This window comes from Quercus robur, chromosome 8 (assembly GCF_932294415.1).
Source record: "Quercus robur chromosome 8, dhQueRobu3.1, whole genome shotgun sequence".
NCBI classification, from domain to species: domain Eukaryota; kingdom Viridiplantae; phylum Streptophyta; class Magnoliopsida; order Fagales; family Fagaceae; genus Quercus; species Quercus robur.
Genome location: NC_065541.1, coordinates 59978736 through 59994877, shown reverse-complemented (window position 1 = coordinate 59994877; position 16142 = coordinate 59978736). Strand labels below are relative to the sequence as shown.

General features: G+C 35.5%; 2 protein-coding genes and 4 non-coding genes across 6 annotated transcripts; 5 read left to right on the top strand and 1 right to left on the bottom strand.

Moving 5' to 3' along the window:
- The first annotated feature begins 1841 nt into the window (after window positions 1–1841).
- LOC126697381 (exocyst complex component EXO70H1-like) lies at window positions 1842–4095 on the top strand. The gene has a single exon (XM_050394363.1). It carries the CDS (start codon window positions 2002–2004, stop codon window positions 3910–3912), a length of 1911 nt encoding a protein of 636 aa, XP_050250320.1. The 5' UTR covers window positions 1842–2001; the 3' UTR covers window positions 3913–4095.
- Window positions 4096–4553: 458 nt separating this feature from the next.
- Window positions 4554–8733, bottom strand: LOC126697382 (probable pectate lyase 4). Its single transcript, XM_050394364.1, has 5 exons — window positions 8531–8733; window positions 6841–7192; window positions 6547–6757; window positions 6328–6396; window positions 4554–5003 (listed from the first exon to the last, which is right to left on the bottom strand). Exons 1-5 carry the CDS (start codon window positions 8655–8657, stop codon window positions 4767–4769), a joined length of 996 nt encoding a protein of 331 aa, XP_050250321.1. The 5' UTR covers window positions 8658–8733; the 3' UTR covers window positions 4554–4766.
- A 933-nt stretch (window positions 8734–9666) lies between these two features.
- Window positions 9667–9782, top strand: LOC126697982 (U5 spliceosomal RNA). Its single transcript, XR_007646348.1, has one exon. It is a non-coding gene; the product is annotated as a U5 spliceosomal RNA (small nuclear RNA).
- A 1936-nt stretch (window positions 9783–11718) lies between these two features.
- LOC126697993 (U5 spliceosomal RNA) lies at window positions 11719–11835 on the top strand. The gene has a single exon (XR_007646359.1). It is a non-coding gene; the product is annotated as a U5 spliceosomal RNA (small nuclear RNA).
- A 1863-nt stretch (window positions 11836–13698) lies between these two features.
- LOC126697989 (U5 spliceosomal RNA) lies at window positions 13699–13815 on the top strand. The gene has a single exon (XR_007646355.1). It is a non-coding gene; the product is annotated as a U5 spliceosomal RNA (small nuclear RNA).
- Window positions 13816–15814: 1999 nt separating this feature from the next.
- LOC126697992 (U5 spliceosomal RNA) lies at window positions 15815–15930 on the top strand. The gene has a single exon (XR_007646358.1). It is a non-coding gene; the product is annotated as a U5 spliceosomal RNA (small nuclear RNA).
- Window positions 15931–16142: the final 212 nt, after the last annotated feature.

Below are 16142 nucleotides of genomic sequence, written 5' to 3'. Positions count from 1 at the left end.
ACTTGCAATTTGGAAGCACGATATCCTTAATACCTTTTATGAGTGAAAAAAAACTGAAAAGCAATGCATTGACAGAAACTTTCAAAGCCTCTTTCTTTTGTAAGTGCTTCTAATCAGTGGAGCCAAGAAATTTTCTCAAAGAGGCCGGTGAATACATTTTTGAATAATTTTTAGATTTATTATCAAATGTAAAAGAAGATTAATGGAAAATTTCAAAAGCTAGGGGGCCAGGGCCCCCCTTGGCCCTCCCTAGCTCTGCCTATGACTTCTATCATTTGATACTAAGGCTGCGTTTGAATCGACTTCAAACCAATTTCGGAAATCAATTTCCGGAAAATTCTGCGTTTGGCTGTCACGGAAAACGTTATTTTCCGGAAATTGATTTCCTGTTGACCGAAATTTTCACCCTTGACCACGGAAATCCATTTCAGTTCCTATTTTCACTTCAAATGATTTCCGGAACTGGGGACGCGCAAGGGAGAACGAGAGAGCTCACAGACACGCCGTCAATCGTGAAGCTCCGATCGCGCCGTCGATCTGAAGCACCGGTCCAATCGACAGCGCAATCGACGGCGTGCGAAGCACCGTTCGCGAGATTGCGCGATCTCGCGATCGACGGTGCGCGAATCACCCTTCGCGAGATCGCGATCGACGCGAACGGTGCTTCGCGAGATCGCGCCGTCGATCGCGATCTCGCGGAGCGTCGAGCGACGCTTCGCGATCGACGCGAACGGTGGCGCGATCTTGCGGAGCGTCGAGCGACGCTTCGCGATCGACGCGAACGGTGCTTCACGAGATCGCGCCGTCGATTGCGATCTCGCGGAGCATCGAGCGACGCTTCGCGAGATCGCGAACGGTGCTTCGCTCACCGTCGATCTCGCGAACGGTGCTTCGGCGCCGTCGATCTCGCGAACGGTGCTTCGCCGCCGTCGATCGCGCCGGTTCTTTTGGGTTTTGTAAGTGTTTTTCTGGGTTTTGTCTTTTCCTTCTTCTTTTCCAAACACCAGAAAATATTTTTCGGAAAATTTTTTGAAATGCAACCAAACACACATAAATATTTTCCTTTTCCGGAAAATATGTATTTTCCGGAAAACGTTTTACGACAACCAAACACAGCCTAAATGTTAAGCTAAGATAACACCATTCAAAATGTCCTACATTTTGTTCCATTCTCTATTTTTTTGGGGGAAGGGAGGCTATTTTTCTTCTCAAAAAAGAAAAAGAAAAACAAAAGTCAGTCACTTTGTTTTAATGAAAATACTTGGAAAATGATGAGCTGTATAAGAGGGGTTGACTGTAGACAAGCATGTCACATTTTCATGGGTTTAGAGAAATTGTATTACTAACAGAAATCCTTTTCATTTCTTTCCAGGTTGTTTCCCAACGGGCCTGCACTAGTTATAGCTTATAGAAAATTATAGAAAATAAAAACATATAAGAAAAAAGAAATGTATAGTTTTTTGTTGTTGTTGAAAATAGACAATTACTAATGGCTAAGTAGTCAAACAGATCTCTACTGCCCTGGTTAAGGAACTACTCCATAGCTAAGTAATTTTTCCATTGATTTCAAAGAAATACATAAATAAAAGACAACTTACCAAGAACTTTAGGATAGTCTATCAGAATTAACCAGCTCTTATTGCTAAATTTACTTCACTACTAATGACTCACTCATGCTCATATGGATATGTTTGACTAGATCTGAATTACCTCATTTTTTTTTAATACCAGAAGTCGTTAATTTGTTCCTAATATAAATTTTTAGTAATTTATTATAGGTAGACACTCAACCAGGTCCGTCAACTGTTCTTGTTCTTGCAATCCAATCAAATACACCTTCCTGAAGTGGAAACTAGCAGCTTTCTTCCTCTATATAAACCCCCAAAGCAAGAATATGTAACTATAAGCCTTCTCTCTCTCAATAACCATATATTAGATTGGCTTTCATATTTGAGCTTTGAAGTTCTCTTAAGTTTTGAGTTCATTGCTCTTAAAGGCTCAATGATGCTGTCAGAAACTCCAAAGAAATATAAAAACATGCCAAGCAGATTAATGTCAAGTCTCTTCTTCTCTTCCTCAAAAACCCTTTCTTCTTTGTCATCATTTCCAAGCCCTCACACTCCTTCCACCCATATCAGATTCTCTGAGACCATGATGGAAGAAAACATTGAAAATGCTGAATCAATAATCTCCAAATGGGATTTAAACTCTTCGTTCTACAAAGCCACCTCTCTCTTCCAACAAAACAGAAAAGAAGCCCAGGAGTTTCTCAAATCTGTCAAGGACTTGCAGCGAGCAATGCATTTCTTAATCAGTGAAAATTCTACATCCAAGAAGCTCATACTTGCCCAGAACCTAATGCAAATAGCCATGAAAAGGCTTGAAAATGAGTTTTATCAGATACTGTCTAAAAACCGTGACCATCTTGATCCTGAATCAGTTTCTGGCCGATCCTTGAGTGGGTCAAACAATTCTGATGATGAATATGACGTTCAATCCAAAGACGAGTTGGAAATTGCTGGTGACTCAATCACTGAGGTGGATAGAGTCTCAGAACTTGCCATGACGGATTTAAAATCAATAGCTGAATGCATGATTAGCTTGGGTTATGGGAAAGAGTGTGTGAAGATATACAAAATTATCAGAAAATCCATAGTAGAAGAAGGATTGTATCATCTTGGAATTGAAAAGTTCAGATCTTCTCAAATTCATAAGATGAATAGAGAAGACCTTGAGCAAATCATTAAGAAGTGGATAACTGTAACAAAGATTGCTGTGAAAATGCTGTTTTTTGGAGAAATAGTTCTATGCAATCATGTGTTTTCAAAGTCTGAGAAGATTAGAGAGTCATGCTTTTCGGGAATAACCAAAGAAGGAGCCTTCAGACTATTCAGATTCCCCGAACTCATCACAAAGAGCAGGCATTCGCAGGAAGAAGTTTTCCAACTAATGGAACTTTATGAAGCAGTCTTTGAGTTGAAGCCAGAGATTGAATTTATATTCGACTTTGAATCAACCAAGGCTGTTAAATTACAAGCTCTTTCATCACTGGTCAAACTTGGTGACTCCATCCGCACCATTCTATCTGAATTTGAATCAACAATTCAAAAGGACTCATCAAGAACTCCAGTTTTCGGGGGTGGCATTCACCCGCTGACCCAATCTGCAATGACATTCATATCTTCACTGGCAGATTACAGTGGTATTCTCTCCAGTATCATTGTTGATAATCCACAAGCAAGGACTTCACCACTACCAGAATCTTACTTTGAGAGTCCGACCTCTGGCAATGGTTCAACACCAGCAGTGTCAGTCCACCTAGCTTGGCTCATATTAGTTCTTTTGTGCAAGCTTGATAACAAAGCTGAGCTCTACAAAGATGTGTCTCTATCATACCTCTTTCTTGCAAACAATCTCCACTTCATTGTTGAGAAGGTACGTTCAACCACCCTTAAGTACCTCCTAGGCCACAACTGGTTGTTGAAGCACACGAAGAAAGTTAAACAATACGCTTCAAACTACGAATCAATGGCTTGGACTAAGGTCTTCTCATCTTTACCGGAGAAAAATACCCTAGCAATAACTCCTGAAATGGCAAAGGAGTGCTTTATGAGGTTCAATGTGACTTTTGAAGAGGCATACAGGAAACAGACATCATGGGTTGTACAAGATGGGAAATTAAGGGATCAATTGAAAGTGTCAATAGCAAAGAAACTGGTTCCAGAGTATCGAGAATTTTATGATATGTATTTGGCGGTGCTGACTGGGGAGAAAAATTTGGAGTTATTCGTAAGGTTTTCACCTGACGATTTGGGGAACTACTTGTCAGATCTGTTCCATGGGACTTCCACCTCAGGTAGTTCTACATCGTCTTCGTCATTGTTTCAGTCACAGGGATGTATACCCCGTTGAAATAACTATGTATGTCCATTACCATGCAAACAAAGTCTAATTTTCATATCCAGTACATGTAATTCTGTTATGATTAGTACTGGTCACTGTGAAATGGTCCTTTCAGATTTTCCTATAAGATCATTCATCGTGAGCCATGTATGAATGATAACCCTTTAGCAATACTACTCCTTTACTTGGGCATTCTTAATTTTCATCATCAAACTAAAATATTCCAATCAAATTCTCAAGGCTAGCCGAATAAACTTTTGACTTGAATGCATAGAAAATTTTCATATGGTATTAAGTTGATAATTTCAATTGGAACATCTGAATCACATAAAAGGTAACAAACTTGCAAATATTGAAAGTTAAATATGTATCTATGCCGATTTTGAAGTTTGACTGTATCATAAGCTAATTAACATTTTGAAACAATTTAGCTCATAAAATAAGAATAGAATAGAGAACATTTGGAGCTATTTGAATAGGGAAATTATTTATATGAAGAGATAACGCAAAAAGAAAATACTTAATACTTTGATGGTTGATATATTTGACTGGGAAATCTTAACCTTGAATAGATCTGGTCAGGCATATTAGCTTAAAGTCAACAAACTTGTGAATATTAAAATAAAAAGTGCAAGTGTCAACAATTGAAATTTACTAAGCTCAAACCTGTCTTAATTTGAATTACTAAGTTTTGAACAACATTTTGTATATAAATATAATTACAAGAAAACAAGTCTGACATAATTTAAATATATGGTGCCAACCATAACGTTTCAAATTTCTACAACATTTTTCAGAGAGACGAGAAAACCTATAGAGGTAAGAGGAACATGAAACTGCATACACACAGGATACTGAATAAACTATCCAATTACCATCTGCTCCACTGGCCTGGGAATGGATTGCCAACCTGTACAAATTTGGAGAATATCTTTAAGAGAATCTGAGGGTGCTTCCATTGTCCATGTCAGGTAGAATTCACTTGGGTGGAACACACATTCTTCGTTGGCCACTGTTGATAAGTAAGCTTGAGCCCCATTCAGGAACAAGTCTCCTTCAGATCTTATTAAGCCAGATTTTACCTCTTCCCGATCTGCTGCCTATGGAATCATAAAAAAAGCAAGCATTTGAAACATATTGTGTCAACAGCCAATGGAAATAAGACCATTCTACTTATTCAGAACAAAGTAATGCATATAAATAGTTTGTAACTTCGCAGTTTGAATAAAGTTACTAAATAACATTAGTTCCCCACATTCCAGTCTACCCAAAAGGACCCCTCTGTGATTCAGCCTCTTCTTAAGTATACATGAGACACCCAAAGGCTTTTTTTTTCCCCTCCTTTTCTTTATTTCTTTATGGAAAATATAAAAGACGTGCTATTTTTCTGGCCAAAATGTCAAACACTTAAAGGTCTTGTCCAGTTGCCCATTTTACAGAGAAAACGTTAACTATAAAGATATTTAGTGAGAAAACTCTTACTTTAGTGAAAATACACTACTTAGTCACTGTTTAGGGATACACGGTCAATTGGCTGAGGATGACAGATTATCTGGTATGCTCCAATTGAAGCACTATACCAAATCTGAAGCTGTTATTTTCTGGAGTAGATCTTTAGATTTCAAAGACAACATCCCTCATTCATTGTTGCCTGCAGCACTTCTCATTTGGAAGAATACTTAGCACAAAGGTATTAAGTAAATAACTGGTTCAACCACAGACACTCACCAGAATATCATAAAGTAAATGTGTTCTTTTTCAAAAATATTCAATGAGGAATATTCATTTTATTAAAATAATCAGGTGCTTCATTGCTTGTAAAGAATGTGGTTTCCTTTTTGTCCTGTATAACTAGCATTTTTGCAGTGTTCTGCAGTTAAAACAAAACTACCATAATTAAGGAAAACCCTAAGAATAAATGTAAGACATGGTGACATGCGATGTAAGATAGTCTTGGATGGAGTTAAATGCTAAATAAGGTGTGTATGATGATGAATGATTTGACAAAAGATAAAACTTCAATGATGCATAATGAAAAACTAAAAACATGTTTACATATACAGCCATAAATGCATCCAGGTTCATACGTACAAACTCATCTGTTCAATATTGGTTATGGAGATAAGGAACCAACAGGAATAATCTCTTATATTAGATAAGGTAAATAATGAAAAGACAATACAGTTCTTAAAAAGGCACAAAATGTATCCACAAAGTGAAATTTGACAATTCAGTTAATGCATCGCATTAAAAAACATGGAACTTTAGGCTGTTTAAAATAAACTTCCATTGAGCATATCATCTATCTATATTTTTTCCTTACATGAATTTTGAACCTTCAAATTTGAGCTCTGTATTTTATGAAGGGTCATAAATAATCAGGAAAAATTTCAGCTTTGCGATGCAGAGCAAAATATACTTTACCTTCTCTGTATAATATTCAAAAGACTTTTTCTTCTGTCCTGCTTCATATATGTTGCATTGAGAGTATATCTGAGAAAAATAAAGGTTAAACAGAAAAAAATAAAAAATTAAATAAAAAATTAAAAAAAAAAAAAAATCAGATAAAAAAATGTGTGCATATATTGAGGACGCAGAAAACTTAAGACACTTAATCAGAAGAGAAAACAAATAGCCATTTACCTGAGATTCTACACTGGCACAAACAGCATATATACCCCAGTTTCTGGTGTAATTGTTGTATAGATGAACTTTTCCAAATCTAACACGAGGGTGCCTTTGGCGAGTCCCATCAAAGAAACAATGATGAATTGTTACCCGAATGCATCTATCACCAACGTGAGTGGGGTCTGCCCCAATAAGCATTGTCTTGTCATGTTGTGCAAAGTAACATCTGGTGCCAAAGGCAGAATAATATATCAGAACTTTTTACCTCCAGTATTCAGTCTAATCCTGCAACATGAGATATCAACCCACCTAGAAATAGTTATATCTGTGCTTTGTCTAGTGATATCTATAAGTCCATCATCATAATCACGGAGGCTGCAGCGGTCTATCCATATGTGCTTTGAATTTGGTTTTATTTGAATACCGTCAACATCATGTCCTCTACCACCTTCAAACTCAAGGTTGCATATGATTATGTGTTCACATTCCTTCAGCCTTAAGCCTTTGCCGGTGAGCTTTATCCTTTGACCCCGGCCATCGATTGTCTTATAAGACGACACGTTCAAGTAAGAAGAAAGATGAAGAGTACCAGAAACTTCAAAAACTATCCATAGTGGCTCTTTTTTACGGCAACCTTCACGAAGGGATCCTGGACCATCATCTAAAGACAGAACAAAATTTGATATTAAGTAATTCAATATCAGAAACTTTAGCTCAAAACATTTAGCAATTTGCATAAAAGTAGAACCTTAATAAACAAGTCATTTCATACATGATGGTATGTCAACAAACCTTACAAATAATCATTAGAGATCCAAATGACCCTGATAAACTGTCACTTATCCTAAAAGCTTAAACTATTAAAAAATATTAAACCCAATACCATTATTATTATAGAAAGGAAAATTTTTCCTTTTTTTTTTTTTTTTTTTTTATAATATTAGCACGATACCAATAAACAATATTAAATGAACAATAATTCTAGAGTCACAACTTTTCTTACAATTCTTTTTTATAATTACTAATGTGATAAGTTGTTAATGGTATACAATAAAGTAGTATCAATGGTGGAGTCATATGAGAATCAATAGCAGTTTATTAAAAATGTTGTGTATATAGGATTACTCTTAATTATGTTAAAAATGAAAAAGACAAAAGGCTAAACAATATTAAATGAACAATAATTCTAGAATCACGATTTTTCTTACAATTCTTTTTATAATTACCAATGTGATAATTTGTTAACAGTATATAATAAAGTAGTGTCAATGGTGGAGTCATATGAGAATCAATAATAGCTTATTAAAAATGTTGTGTCTATAAGATTACTCTTAAAAAAATGAAAAAAGAAAAAGACAAAAGGCTAATAGTGCTTTATTAATGTATTACACTATTAGTGTGCCATTCACATAAGGAGGCGTTTGGTTTGCTGTGATGTGCATTTGATATGATGTGTATTACAATGATGTAACATTAAAGTTTTTGGTTTATTTTATTTTATTTTTTCTAACATTACCATAATTTAAAATTACAAAATATACCGCATCATATTAATCTTATCCCCTTCCTAAACAATATAATATTGTATTTTTGTTTTAAGATTACCTTCTTAAACAATATAATATTATATTAAGATTAGGTTAATATTACGGGGTAACGTCACGGTGAACCAAACACACCTAAGAGTTTGGAAACAAATAATTAACTAATCTAAGCTACAGATCGAATTGAAAATTTGAAACCACATATTAGCAAATTTCATGATCCGGAACTTAATGTACGACATGAAATTGTATACAAACAATACCGAATTGGCAACAGAAATTTTTGGCAAAATCTAAACTGTGAATCCTGATTGCAATGCCGAAATTAGCAGCTTCATAAACACAAAATAAATCGAAAGGGACACAATGAGAATTTCAAAATAGGGAGCAAAAAACGTAAAGAACCCTAAGTTTTACAAAAGCACAATGGTTGAAAGCGAAAGAGAGAAGAGGACCTGCGAGAGTGGTGACGCAATAGATGGGACCGTCGAGGCCTCCGATCGCGAACCGACCGAACCCCTCTGCCCGACCCGCCAGAGCTCTGAGACTCGAATCCACGTCAGCGTAAGGTAGGGACGCCATGGTTCTTTTGGAGCTCAAAAGTCTGAGCTTTGAATAGTATTACTTTGACGAGCCGTTAGAACAGAGGAGAAGAAAAAAAAAAAAAGGTCGTTACTGCGGTTCGGTTGGAACTGACACAACGAACGAACAGTAAAACCGTAATGGGCCTGCCTGTGTGGGCTGATTTGGGCCTCATGCAATGGGCAAACCCTTGAATGACCTAATGGTGCTTGAGTCTAGGACCACATTTAGCTTGTGACCCACAATGGATTTTTCCATTTTATATCTATAATAATAACTCTCAAGTTTCAATTTTTTTTTGGCCTTTATTATATTGTAACCGGTGCTTATGCACAAAATATTATATTGTAACCGGTGCTTATGCACAAAATATTCGTCAATAGTGATGAATAAAATGATTTTACTTAGATAAATAAGGTAGTTATATGAGTTTGTGTTGAGTATTATAATTTATGAATGAATCAGTTGACATCAAAATTAAGAAAATTAAATTAAATACATTGTGTAAAATTAGATAACATTTACTATAAACTAATTTGGATTCTGATTGTGCTTTGAGTTTAATATAATATTTTATTTTTATTTTTGCTAATAAGGGTGATCTCAAGAGATTGACTAAAGGTTTTGAATCTAACATTTCTTGAATATCATGAGAATGTAGGAACTAAAATACACTAGATCATCAACTTCTTGAGATTCCAATGGCTGATGAACAAGCTTTTTCATTTTGCTTTTAGAACTATTCCCATGTGAGTTCTTAAAGCATAACCCTTGAGTGAAATTTGATGACCCTCTTCTTTGTAACTAATTAAGCTTGTTCATCATGTGAAGTTGTGAACAAAGCTTCTAAAACTTACTCATAGCCTCATGGATGGGCGTGTAGAATAGTGGTTAGATAGAAGTGGGAAATGGAGAAAGAACTTACAGTACCACACGGAAAAGAAGTCGCAAGAAACCAGCCCACCACGTCGCTATATAATGAAGCAACTAAAACGTTTTAAGATCACGCAGCCGTGCGGTGAGCACAAAGCGAACTATTCTTTCGCCTTTTACTAAAGAATACCGTGTGCTCGCCGCAAAGAACGGCATACGCCAATTTTTTGAGGGGATTTCTTTGGGAGTTCCCTGCCAAATCAAGTCCAAAATTTATTTATTAGAAAAGTTTGTTAATCTATATAACTAGCTATAATTTTCTTTTGGCTTTCGGTATTTTTATCCTCGCTAATACTTGATATCTTGGACCATCTTAAGATTAAAGACTGCCGAGTTTACAACTACTAAAAAAAGTGATGAACCATCAGAGACTTTTTGAGGCACCAAAACACAAAATCATACTGACTTGAACTCATGTTGCTTAATGAATTTGAGGCACCAAAACACAAAATATACTAAGATGAGTCCAATGTTGCTTAACACTGTTTGACTTGAAAGAAGTGTTGCACCATCTTTGATGTCGTTGTCTTCTCAATTGCTTAATGAATTTTTATGCCAAGATTATAAGCATCTTTTGGTTCCATACAAGAACAGAATTTTTGTATCTTGGTTGGAGTTGGCTTCATTCCTTGTTCGTTATTCCAATAAGCGATTACTCAAATCCACAAATAATACTTCAAGTTCTCCAAGAATCCAAGAACACCTGAAATTAAAGAGACAATACAAGAATACTCCCAAGCAGTCGTATTTGGATTCTCCAAGGTAATCCCAAATCAGAAACTTTGAGGCACCAATACACAAAATCATATTAAGAGATTTTCTTGGAAAATTCTACAACTTTCAGCCTAAAATTGAACATTTACTATTAACTAATTTGGATTTTGATTGTGCTTTGAGTTTAATATATTTTTTTATTTTTGCTAATAGGGGTGATCTCAAGAGACTGACTAAAGGTTTTGAATTCAAGATTTCGTGAATATTATATGGCTTGAATTAGGAGTTCGACTCCTTGTTGGATTTGGATAAAAAATGAATTTTATTCTTTTTGGGTTACTGTTATTTGAAGTTATCAAGCTTTATCAGAAGTCTTGTCTACCACTTGATTTTGAGTTCTATTTGGAACATGAGTGATTTTTCTTTGTGTGTGGAAAAGAAGTCTAGTCCTTCTTGGTTTTAGATATGCTAGCCAACTCAAATCTCCTATATAAGCATAGGGCTATTGTGGCAAAAAGTGGTGTGAGATAAAGAGTCTCTTTTGTTTTGGTTCTTTGATATTTGTGGGTTGTAATTTGGAATAGTGAGAGAGGTTTGTGGCCGCTTAGTTTTGGTTTCGTAGTTTGGTGATTTGGTGATTTGCTCTTTCTTGGTGTGTTGCAACTTTCGGATTGGATTTGTGTCTCTCTCTTTGGTTTCTGTGAAATTCATATTTGGTATTTATATTTGGTATTTGTGAACCTTTGGTTCTTTGGTTTGTATCTGGTTCTTTGGTTTATATTTGTGAAAGAGAGCTATTTGGGTGTATTTGGGATTTGGGTTTATGAGAGTGCATTTACACCAATTTGCATTATTCCAAATTTGTTATAGTAAAATTTGTTTATCGTTACCCATAGATGTAGGCTATTGCTGAATCACGTAAATCTTAGTGTTTTGTATCTATATTCTTTTGGATTAATTTTCTTCATTCTTATTGTTAGTTTTAAGATCTTTCCTAAAATATTTTCACAATCAATCTTGATAATTTGAGCTTCTCCTATTTTACAACAGGATGCACTAGATCAACTTCTTAAGATTCCAATTGCTGATGATCAAGCTTGTTCATTTTACTTTTAGAACTATTCCCGTGTGAGTTCTTAAAGCATAACCCTTGTGTGAAATTTGATGACCCTCTTCTTTGTTACTAGTAAAGCTCGTTCATCATGTGAAGTTGTGAACAACGCTTTTAAAACTTAGTCATAGCCTCCTGGATGGGCGTGTAGAATAGCGTGGTTAGATAGAAGTGGGAAAGGGAGAAAGCTAATGCTTTTCATAAAGAAAAAGAAATTACAGTACCACACGGAAAAGATGCCGAAAGAACCAGTCCACCACGTCGCTATAGATTGAAAGCAACTAGAACATTTTGAATACACGCAGTCGTGCGGTGAGCACAGAGCGAACTATTCTTTCGCCTTTTACTAAAGAATACCGTGTGCACGCAGCATATAACGGCATACGCCAAATTTTTAGAGGGGATTTCCACGAGAATTCCCTGCCAATTCGAGTCCAAAATATATTTATCGTAAAGAAGTTTATGTTAATCCATGTAATAAGCTATAGTTTCCTCTGCTCTCTCAGTATGTCCCTCACTGAACTTGAGTTTACAACTACTTGAAAACTTAGCTTGAGTTTACAACTACTAAAGTGTTGCACCATCAGAGAGGTCCGTTTGGATACAGCTGAAAACTGAAACTGAAAACTGAAAAACACTGTAGCGAAATAATTTTTAAATGTGTGAATAGTATCGTGGGACCCATTTTTAATGAAAAAGTTGCTGAAAAGTGAAATTTGTGGGTCCGTGAACAGTACACGATGTGTTGTGATTGGTCCAAAAAAATTTGAAAAGTCAAAGTTTGCGGCTACTGTTCATTGAACAGTGCATGAACAGTAGCCGCAACCCTCAAAACGCTCAAAAACGCGTGAAAAAAAAAAAAAAAAAAAAAAACGTAAACGCAGACGCAGAAGTTTTCATCCCAATCCAAACGCAACCTAAACACAAAATCATACTGCCTTGAACTGCATTCATATTATTAATGAATTGAGGCACCAAAACAAATATACTAAGATGATCCAAATGTTGCTTAACACTATTGACTTAAAAGAAGTGTTGCACCATCTTGATGTTGTCTTCTCAATTGCTTAATGAATTTTTAAGCCAAGATTATAAGCATCTTTTGGTTCCATGCAAGAACAGAATTTTTGTATCTTGGTTGGAGTTGGCTCTATTCCTTATTCGTTATTCCATTCCAATAATCGATTACTCAAATCCACAATAATACTTCCAAGTTCTTCAAGAATCCAAGAACACCTGAAATTAAAGAGACAATACAAGAATACTCCCAAGCAGTCGTATTTGGATTCTCCAAGGTAATCCAAATCAGAAACTTTCGCCAAAACACAAAATCATATTAAGAGATTTTAATGGAAAATTCTACAACTTTCAGCCTAGAATTGATCTGGCTGGTGGAGAGTTAATCATCAAACCTGAAGGAGTCATTCCTTGCCTCAAATACAATTCACAAAGGCTAAATTATCGTTCAATTATTAGGAATTTCCTTCACAAGGCCAAAGCATGGCTCTTTATACAACATAGAGTTAGTTATGATAAATTGATAACATCATGTAGAAATGGGTTTGTAGCATCCTAAAATAATCACAAACTAAGCTAATTCCCACGTCTGACTTCCTTCTAAGTCAATTAAGCACTTGCCATATCATCAAAGCTTATTTTAAACGAAAATGTTTGCTAGCACTGCATCAATAACTCTCTTAAGTATAGTTAAAATGATCATCTCAATTTAACTTTGTCACATTATTTAAAATGTTAAATAACTTAATAATGTGAAATCATGTACATTATTTTTAAAAAAATTTATCCAACAGACCCCTGCTCTTCTCTATCATATATTTGAAGTTTGAATAGAAATCATTTTGAACAAAGTGTTAGACATAGGTAGTACTGAGCAGAAGCTTGTGTTGAATTCCAAGTTGCCAGTTCTTGTCAAATGGCCATAAGTTAGTAATATGTTGTTCTTAATGCTGTGAAGATAAGCAAAATTACAACATTTTATGAACCAATTGGCTTTTCTATCTATCTTCTTGCATTTGACATTTGAGGACCACATCTTTTTAAAGAGAGGCTACCTAAAAGCCTGAGCTGGCGTGGTGTTAGACAAAGGTGCGAGATAGTGCCATAGTGGCCAGTGGGAGAGACAAGTGGGAATGAGAAAGCTAATGGAGTTCGAGTCAGTATAAGAAAAGAAGTTAAAAAAGAGTACCACACGGAAAAGAAGAAGAAAGAACCAGCCACCCCCATCGCTACAAAGTAAAGCAACTAAAGCATTTCTAAATCACGCAGCCGTGCGGTGAGCACAGAGCGAACTATTCTTTCGCCTTTTACTAAAGAATACCGTGTGCGCGCCGCGAATAACGGCATACGCCTATTTTTTGAGGGGGATTCTTTGGATTTCCCCACCAATTCTATTTCAAACTTGTTTAATATTTTACAGCCAGTGTTATTTCAAGTTTCTTTTGTTCAAATCTTTGAAAGTAGTCCAATTTTAATTGGATGGTGTGATTGGCGTATAATATGAACAAGATATGCAATGGAATTGGCCTACCATGGTCTAGTTTTATCTAGCTTAGACGTAAAGAAGGCCTAGTTTCCTCAACTCAAGCTAGCTTAATTAGTTAAATTTCAGGTCTCAATTATTGAAATTACTAAAAGACATTTTTCTGAGAAATAGATTTTCTTGTTTATTGAGGCAAAGTGACAAACAACCCCAGATCAAAATTTGCAATTACATCTGAAGCCTAGTCTGTAGTTAACCATTTATAAGTATGCATTTGAATGCCAATAAAAGAGGGGAAAAGGTTTTCTTCGTTTCAAAGTTCAAATTTTTCTATCAAGCCCATCAAAATAAGCCGAAGGCATTCTTTAATCTTTGTTTCAAAGGTTAAAATTTTCTCAATGAAGGATGAAAATTCATCCAAACTATATACAAAAGAAATATTTGTCCAACTAGTACTTGTTGGCACTTAGCATACTCCTAGAGCAATTTCGATAAAGAACCTGTTATGCTTAGGATTCGGATCCTTTAGATTTCTTAGGATACCCTACGATGTAGAGTTCTTTAAATTTCAACATTTCTTTTAAAATAAATGGTTAAGATGCTGCCACGTTATCAATTCATAAATACAACCCTAAATTAGTCTTAAAATACAAAAAGTACACTTAATGTGTAGTAAACGTGTAGTAAACGTTGACGTTAGCAACTTAACTCCATTCAACTTCTTTTTTTAAGTTTTCTTTTTCCATAAACCAATGAGGTCAATTGATGATTTACAAGAAATGAATATTAATATTAACATTTAATAAGAAATGAACCAATGTGGTCAAGCCGTTAAGGTGGACTCCTAAGCCAAAGCAAGTCTTAATACTAAGTTTATCTTCAACATTGGGATGGTTAATCCTCCCAAGGATGAAACAAGTTAGAATAATAAAATTGCTTGAGCAATTCTGTTCAAATGGAGATGCAAACGCTTTTTACTGGTTCAAGAATCCAAAACAAACTCTAAAGATCTTGTTGCCAACAACCCTAGATGCAAGCTATACCTTTGAAAAAAGCATCTGATGAAAAATCTGAATCTGGATGAAAAATGATTGGGTTGTTATTTAGTTTTTAAAGATAAAAACGTGGAGATAAAAGCTTAAGTTATAATGATCATTGTTTTTGGGTTGATGATTTTTCTGAAAAAAAAAGTAACAGAGATAAGTCCATAATTTAAAAAATAAATAAATAAATAAAAATTTGAGAGATAAGTCAAGAAGTTGAAAGGCAATTAGGATAAATAGGAATATTTATGTGTTTTAAAAGACTAATTTAAGATTATATAAGTGAATTGATAATGTGTCATCATCTTAACCATTTATTTTAATAGAAAGGTTGAGATTTAAAGAATTTTACATTGTAGAGAACCCTAGGAAATCTAGAAGATCTGAATTCGTTATACTTATAGTAATTCAATAGCTTACAAAGAATCTTCTAAAGCTAATGAATCTGTCTGAAGAAACCCACAGCCCCAGTTCGAAACAAGGGCAATTCATAGAGAGTAAAAAAACTCTTTCTTTTTTCTTTGAGTTAGGAGAGAGTAAGAAACTTTATATAATTATCTATGGAGGCCCTGAGGGAAGGACTGGTGGAGCTATTCAATGGAGGAGCAAACTTTGCTCCCACACATAGGTCACATAATAGATTATCCAGGAAATGTGAGACTTAATGAAAGTGAGTTGGGGTGTGTAGTAGAGGAAGCTGGTTTTGATACCATAGAAGAGCAAGAAATGGTAGTAGAAAATAACTGGGAAGCCATTGGAAATAGTTCAGAACTACAAGTCCCACATGGAAAAGGTGTATAGTGACAACCAGACCAATTGAATATAACAAACAAGCTAACATTACTCAAAGTCACGGAGCCGTGCGGTGAGCACAGAGCGAACTATTCTTTCGCCTTTTACTAAAGAATACCGTGCGCTCGCCGCAGATAGCGGCATACGCCAATTTTTATAGGGTAGTGTCCGAGGACGCTCCCATCAATTCATATTCAAAATTAGCAGCGGCAAATCTGGGCTTTTTGCTGTGGGAGTCATGGTTACAAGGCCGTAGTGTCTGAAAGCCATTAATAGCTCCCTAATTTTATCCCTCTCGGTTAGAGAGTTACAAGATTATATCATAGCTTGTGTTGCGGCGGGACAATACAAGTTTGGTATGCTAATTCACTCACTGTCAAATTTAGAGTTCA

Excerpts from the sequence above, each read along its gene's own strand:
- LOC126697382 (XM_050394364.1), bottom strand. The coding sequence starts at position 8,657 with ATGGCGTCCCTACCTTACGCTGACGTGGATTCGAGTCTCAGAGCTCTG. Across the intron at positions 7,193-8,530 it reads TTGCGTCACCACTCTCGCAG|ATGATGGTCCAGGATCCCTT; the intron begins GTCCTCTTCTCT and ends TTCTGTCTTTAG. Across the intron at positions 5,004-6,327 it reads TTGAATATTATACAGAGAAG|GCAGCAGATCGGGAAGAGGT; the intron begins GTAAAGTATATT and ends ATGATTCCATAG.
- LOC126697381 (XM_050394363.1), top strand. The coding sequence starts at position 2,002 with ATGATGCTGTCAGAAACTCCAAAGAAATATAAAAACATGCCAAGCAGA.